Here is a 7525-nt window from a genome sequence, read left to right as displayed (position 1 = left end):
TAATTGAAATTAAAAGCTTGAGTTCTAATTTCACATGAGTCAGACTTACGTCCAGATTTTAAATATTCTTATAATATTGAGATTTATGAGAGTCTTAATTAATAATGTCATACACAGATCGCAGAAAAACAACTCTTTTCGTATACTTATACTTTTAGATAATAAATAATGTCTACATTAAATGTGGCTCACCAATGGAAATATAAAAGTAAAAAAGAAAGATAAGGTTAGATGCTAAGTTCGAGTCCTTGTAATAAAAATAAGGCTTAAATAATTATTTATCCTAGTTTTTGTCAATTTTTTTATTATAGTCTTACTTTTGAAATTGTTTTCAATTTGGTCATTATTTTCGTTAAAATTTTTCAATTAACTCCTTTTTCTTAATTTCATCTAAATTGTTACCGAAACAGTGGCCAGCGTGGTCCTTTTCTACAACGTGGATTGTTGTTTAGTGACGTGTTCGTTTCCACTGTATGCATAGACCAGATGTTATAATTGAAAGTTAGGGTTTGTGTGATTTTGAAATGTGGTTGTCTTCCATCTATTTTCAACTGAATAGGAATATCTCGTGGGGCATCTTCATCTTCTTACAGTAGTTGGGTTCACCGAACTTACAATTCATGCCATGGTGGTTCTAGGGTTTCAGGCTCACCCCCAATTTGCGATTGCAGAGACATTGCAGTGGTGCGCAATCATTAACCCTAATCATTAACACTAATTCCAAACAATAGTCAGCAAAAATCAAACCCTAAACCAAAACCTACCTCCGCAATGAACACCTTCAACCCTCCGCGAACGATTCTTCAAATATCGGCGTCAATATTGGAGGGTAGAAATTGATCTAAAAGGGACAATTGAAGGATATCCCCAAATCGACGAACAAATCCCCAATTCAACACCAAATCCCCAATTCCACAAACAGAACCCTAAACTCAATTCAATTAACCTTAAACCCTAAATGCTGCAATTACAATTAAATGGTCAGCACAGTAAATTAATAGACACATCACTGAACAGTGCTCCGCGTCACAGAAAAAAACTAAGTTGGCCACTGTTCCGTTAACCATTTAAACGGAGTTAAGGAAAAAGATTTAATTGAAAACATTTAACAAAAGGTAGGACCAAATTGAAAACAATTTCAAAAGTACGACCAAAGTGAAAAAAATTGACCAAAACTAGGACCAAATGACTATTTAAGCCTAAAAATAATACACTAAAAACTGAAATATGTAGTTCACTTATTTATACATAAGCATCTATTAGAGGGATTGTTAAGATAGTAACCTATATTAAAATCAAGCTTATGAAATAAAATTTATTCTTGATAAATAGTATTTTGGTGGCTAAGCCCAAATTTAGCTAAAATGACTCATCAATTCAAAACTAAAGAGAAAATTAAAGAAAGTAAAAGCATAAAGTTTAAGTGATATATCATGAAACAAGTTTAAACCACACAATAAACTCTTCAGTTAAGAAATATAGATTGACAAGTCTTTATAAGTTTGAGCTATTGTTACATTATAAACAATTGTTGAGTAAATAGAGTATTTCTCATAACAAGTCTTCATTTATTTTTAAGAAATCTTTTAAAATAAATAAATTCTCGTACACTAATATTTCATTGATTCGAGGTTTAATTTCCATTTTTACCACTGAATTTTGGCACTGCTACCAATTTCGTCATTGAACTTTTATTCTTATTCATTGAATCATATAAATTTAAAAATTATACACAGTTTATTAATCTACAAAGATCATATTTTTTATTCTAGTACCACAATAATCAACACATATAACTGATTTTTAACTAACATATAAACTATTTTTTCTTTTTTACTTTTCCTTCTTAGTTTTTCATATTATGGGGAGATATGTCCACAAAGATCATATTTTGATTCTAGGACCACAATCAACAGGTATAATATATTTTGAGGTGATCAACATAACATATAAATGAAAAAAAAAAAAAAACTTCAATCAAAATGACTTCTATATCAAAGTTGGGTACTACAATTAGAATCACTACCAACTAAACTAAAACAAACGGAAAAACATGTAACAAAAATTACAATTTCCTCCGTTTAAAATTAAAAAAAGTCCCACCTGGATAAGACTATTGTTTCGGTTGAAAACATCCTCACCGAACTACCAAACCTTGGGCTGTCTGAGACCCATCCTCCGTTATCTTGTTGGCTTGAATGGTACTGATAACATTTGCAATATTTCCCTGAAAAAGGAAACAAGTAATCACACAATATAGCCAATCAGAAACCTGTTATGCGTGTGGAAGCAATGACATTTCATCCAATTACTCAACAATCAAAATGTCATCAACTGCACTGCCCATCATCAAGAACAAATCGCATCATAACAATATTTTGTGAAAATATTAGTTTAAGCATAAACAAACATAATCCAGAAAAAAACAACTCTAGTGAAATAATAATTAAAATTGCATGCGCCACCAATATTCCATACATGGATAATTAACATATGTGGAATGAATTAAAAATACCTTCAGGGATATTTTTATTTACAGAACAGTCAAACTTTCCCGTTTGCAGCATAATTCAAATTGACAGGCTTTTCAAAATCTTAAAATCAAATATTGCTCATGATATTACAGATCATAAATTGAAGGCAATACTCATTATGTGAATGGATGTACAAAAGTAGGATGACTAAAAATTATAGACAAGAAATTTTTTACCCTCCATGATCCTAGCTTAGTTCTCAGTGCATGCCATTCGTGCTGATCAAACACACGATCACTAGGATGACTGCACATTTAACACTTGCATTAAATCATGTATTAAATACATCTTCAAATTGAGGGGAATATGATGCTGACTGAATAAAAAACATCAAGGCTAACATGTCCATCTGCCCCCAGAGTAGGGTAAGCAAGTTAGGTGCAGAGAGAGACGAGAATTTGAGGTAGAACATACCTAACAACTATTACTTGATTCATTTGGTCCATCTTACAGTCAATTAACTTGGAAGTTATTGCTTTAACCACCCATAGTTCCACCTCATCGTCATTGATCTGAAAAGGAAGTTGCAACATTCAGTTATGCTAGAAAGGACCCATACAAACATTGAAATCAAATACAATTTTACCTGAAGTGTGTCCCTAATAAGTTCGTATGGAATTTGGCAAGAACCATCAGAGCTAAGATCCACCAATGAGACCAGCCTCATTTTGGTAATGCATTCTTCATGTACAAGGCCTAAAACACAACATGGTAACAGTAAAATTAAGTAGAGCAGAGCCCTACACATGTGACTATTGATGAATATTAATGATTTATGAATGGTGTTTACCATAGTTTTTCAACAAGGTGGAATTTGCAGCATAATAGTCTATGTATGCATCTAGCCTCTCAGTAAGAAAAATCTTAAGAAGCTGATATAATGGAGCATATTTTTCATCCTTCTCCAGTTGCCCAACTGCAGGCAAGTCCAGAAAATCGCACTACAACATGACAATCAACTTAGTGAATGCTCTTCCAGAACTTACAGCAGTCTAAGACAAAAATTGCATTGAAAATAGTGGGCGTAGATATCTAGAGTACAATGAATAATGATGAGGGGTATAATAGAAAGCAACCCAAAGAAAAACAGAAGATCCATATGCCTATAACAAGAAGAAAATATTCTTATCACCTTACATGATTTAGTACAAAGCAATAAATTACCATGGTTCCCTGTTTCATACCTCTATGTCTAATTATAGACTTAAACACAAAGACTGGAAAGTCAAGCACCTAAGAATAGGAAACAACTGAAAACACAAGTGAGGATATTACTACTGGCAATAGTAACTCCTAAAAATAATTGAACAATGTAGGTAAGCAAGCTGAAGGAGTAAGATCATTAAACCTTACAAATATCACAATTTCTTAATTACAATGAAAAAAGTACCTGAAATATGTCAGGTATCCTCACAAATTCCACAATTGCACGTGCGGCCACCTCCTTGGCTTCACTCAGAACGTGCACATCTTCTCCCAAAAAGGTCGCAAGATAATTGGTCAGGAACTTAAAAGCATCCTTGGACATGCTGAGATAAAATGATGCAATATTAATTATTTATATTAAAAAATGGAGATTGAGAGATGGATAGAAGATTGCTGTCTCAAAACATAACAGTACTACAGACGGGAAGAAACTTAAGTAGTACTCCCTCTCCAAAGAGAGATAAGGAGAACACATAAAATTGAGCTTGATAGGAATTCATTACAGCTGTACCCTTTATTTTCCTTCAAAATATTAGAGATAATGAGAAAGAGCTCTCTCTGTTCAGGTATCCCAATTTTCCAGTCTTTCAAGAAGCTGTCTATCTTTTTGAACGAAGGTATAATGTATTCTGTGACTTTCCCATCAACAGCTAAAGTCAATACCTTCATGTAGACATAAAACTGGCAGTATGGAGTCTCCAAAAGATTGTACAGATTGATCAAACTGTAAAAGAAAAAAAAATAATACATTTTAAATCAATAATAATAAATAGTTACAATAGCATGCATTACCAAAACTGTTAAACCATATAGCATCTGATATTACATCTTCAATCGCACAGCAGGCTTTTCGTTTGGCTGCTGAACTATTTTTGCCGTTATAAATTTTACAATCTCCATAGCTTCATCTGTATTCTCAGTCTTTGTAACAAGATTGCAGATTATAGTGAAGATGGACTCTATATCTGCTATTAAGAAATAACAGAACTTGTTAACACACTCATATTGGGCTGGTAAAATTAATGGCATCCTATCACCTTGAGCAGTTCTCTGTGCAACAAAAAATTTGATTCTAAACAAGAAAATGAGAAATGCAACGCCCAAAAAAGGAAGCCACAAATGCAACATGATCAAGAAAAAAGGATTTGAGGATCACGCATCAACAGTGCCATAATAAACCAAAGTAGCCAAGTTGGCAAAAGATTCAGCTCAGATGATTGCATAACACATGCATGCCATATGCGCTGCCATGGCTGAAATTTGAACACTGGTGGAACTAAAATCAAGACAAAATGGAAGATGAATACAATACTAGAAGTAGCAAAACAGAGCATTCTACCTTTTTCAGAAACCTTTGAGAAAATCAATTCAGCAGAGGTAATCATCAATGATGCTAGCTCCAACCACTTTCCCATAACAATGAACTCTTGAGCCTCCATGCAGAGTCTACTAACTTGTGGCTCAGTAACCTGACCAACCAATATGGGAAACACTAAATTTACCAAATAATACAAGCACCAACTTAACAACAACACAAAACACATGTATTGAATGATTTCTTGTGGGGCACTACGTGATTATAAAAACGGATTTGGCTACAAGAGAAAGGGGGGATTATATGAATTGTCTCTTCCTCTCTCTTGACCCTTTTGGGATATTCTTCTGCCAATTCTGTTATTTCTACAGTTCGGGAATGCTTGTAATGATTTGACAATTGTTATTTTCACCATTTCCTCATTATATGAAAATTTCATATTCCAAATTACAAAATAGGTTGCTCTATCTCAATTAATATCTGAGCTCAGTACAGTGCCTCTCCTGATTTTGCAGTTTAACCAACAAGAGAGTGTGTGTTCCTAGTACTCCTCAATATAAACCACATTAACATTAATAACAAAACTTTTATCCCATTAGGTGAGGTTAGCAACGTAAATCAGTCGACACCAGTTTACATATTAAACCAAATCTTTAGAGATATCATTTACCATGTGATCCCTCTGAACAACTTCCTCCAGTGTCCTTCATGGTCCCTGTCACCCCTTTTCTTACTATACTAAAAGCATGCAATCAAAGTAACCGATTTTCTGTTATCGTTTGTTCAACCAGAATCCCATCAATAATACCTCCACAGACACAATTATTTCTTATTCTATCTTTTCTTGTGTGAACACATATACATCCTCTTTTCCATTCAACCTATCAAACGAATCTAACAATTACTTAACCATTCCCACCCTTTCATTTAACATGGACACGAATTTCGGAAACTTCCACAACATAAAATGACAATACGGAACGCGTTCTCACACACCCCAAATACTTTAATTCGCCATCTGAAGTCACCGTGTCTCACAAACTCAGATTCAATTTCAAGTCCCACAAACAGTTCACATTTGCCATAATATCATACCGAAGCATAACACCGAACCGTTTACAATTACAACAAAGAAGGAAAACAAATAATAAGGGTTTGGGGGAGAGGAAGGGAAATACCTCAGGACCGGCATCGGCCAAGCGAGTTCAGAAGCGAATCGAACGACGGAGAGCGCCGCGTCTTCTTCTGAGGTTGGCACAACGGTCGTCATTGTGTCTGTTGATGAGACTCTGAGAGGTTCCAAACGAACGCGCGCGACACAGAAGGTGTGAGTAACCAAAATCTCCTGCTTTGTTCACTCTTGCGTTAATTAATAATAATTAAGAATAAAGACCAAACACGAACGGAAATTAAGGTAATATCATGATGCTGATATTATATACGATACATCGATAATTCTATTTTCAAAATGATAAAATAATATAATAGATATATAATAAATAAATATTGAAAATATATGATAATTCTTAAAAATTTAAAAAAATATAAAATTATTATTGTTGTGTGAATCTAAATTAAAATTATATATATTAAAGTCGTCAACATAAAAAAATTTAAATTATTATCATTATAAAAGTACCATTATAAGAAAATTTTTAGAATAATGACAAATGTTTGTAACTGTTATTAAATAAAGCGAATAACAAAGAGAATAATAGATAATAGAGAAGAAACATTAGAGAATAGACAGCAAGTTATATGTGTATTATTATTGATAGGAAGAGTCTGATTTATAAATACAACATCTAATCCATAAAGGAAACAAATCAAACTTAGTTAATACAAATATTTACATAAAGAGTAATGAATCATATGAATATCAATCATATGAGTAAATGTATCAAATCAATGAACAATCATTAATTCATAACACTCTTTCCCCTTGAGTGTCCATTGATAAAAGAATGTGCCTCCTTAAAACCTTACTAGGAAAAAACTCTTTGGATAAAATACCAGTGAAGGAAAAAAGAGTGCAACATTCTGCATTCTTTAATACAATATTATTCATCACATATTCTATTTCTTCCCCTCATGTAAACTTACATCATTAAGGTGACGAAATCCGAACTTGTGAATCATTTGCTCAAAAGTTCTTCTTAGCAAAAACTTCATAAATAGACTTGACATATTTTCACATGAATGAATTTTTGGATATCTATATCATCCTTTCAATTGAACAATACACTATTGTCTTCATATATGGTTGTTGATTCCATCTTTGTCGGGGATAGTCACAAGTTTCTTGCACATGTTGAATTATAGACCTTGGCCAAACATATTCACAACTTTCCTCGTAATTATTTATGATTAGACGATGTTGCTACTATGGTTGTTTCATATACCTCCATGAAACCATTGTGCTACCACATGTGAACAAACATCTTGTTTGTGATCAACCATTGTGACATTG

General features: G+C 33.1%; 1 protein-coding gene across 1 annotated transcript; it reads right to left on the bottom strand.

The window, feature by feature from the left end:
- Positions 1–1972: 1972 nt before the first annotated feature.
- On the bottom strand, positions 1973–6423 carry LOC114181429 (eukaryotic translation initiation factor 3 subunit M-like). Its single transcript, XM_028067881.1, is given in 11 exon segments — positions 1973–2227; positions 2711–2780; positions 2949–3046; positions 3121–3230; positions 3325–3475; positions 3925–4063; positions 4252–4464; positions 4567–4705; positions 5080–5209; positions 6234–6250; positions 6253–6423. Coding segments are annotated over 11 exon segments (1230 nt in total). The 5' UTR covers positions 6326–6423; the 3' UTR covers positions 1973–2137.
- Positions 6424–7525: the final 1102 nt, after the last annotated feature.

This window comes from Vigna unguiculata, chromosome 4 (genome assembly GCF_004118075.2).
Source record: "Vigna unguiculata cultivar IT97K-499-35 chromosome 4, ASM411807v1, whole genome shotgun sequence".
Taxonomy (NCBI): domain Eukaryota; kingdom Viridiplantae; phylum Streptophyta; class Magnoliopsida; order Fabales; family Fabaceae; genus Vigna; species Vigna unguiculata.
Note: the sequence above shows the minus strand (reverse complement) of the source record. Positions and strands in the feature narration are given on the sequence as shown.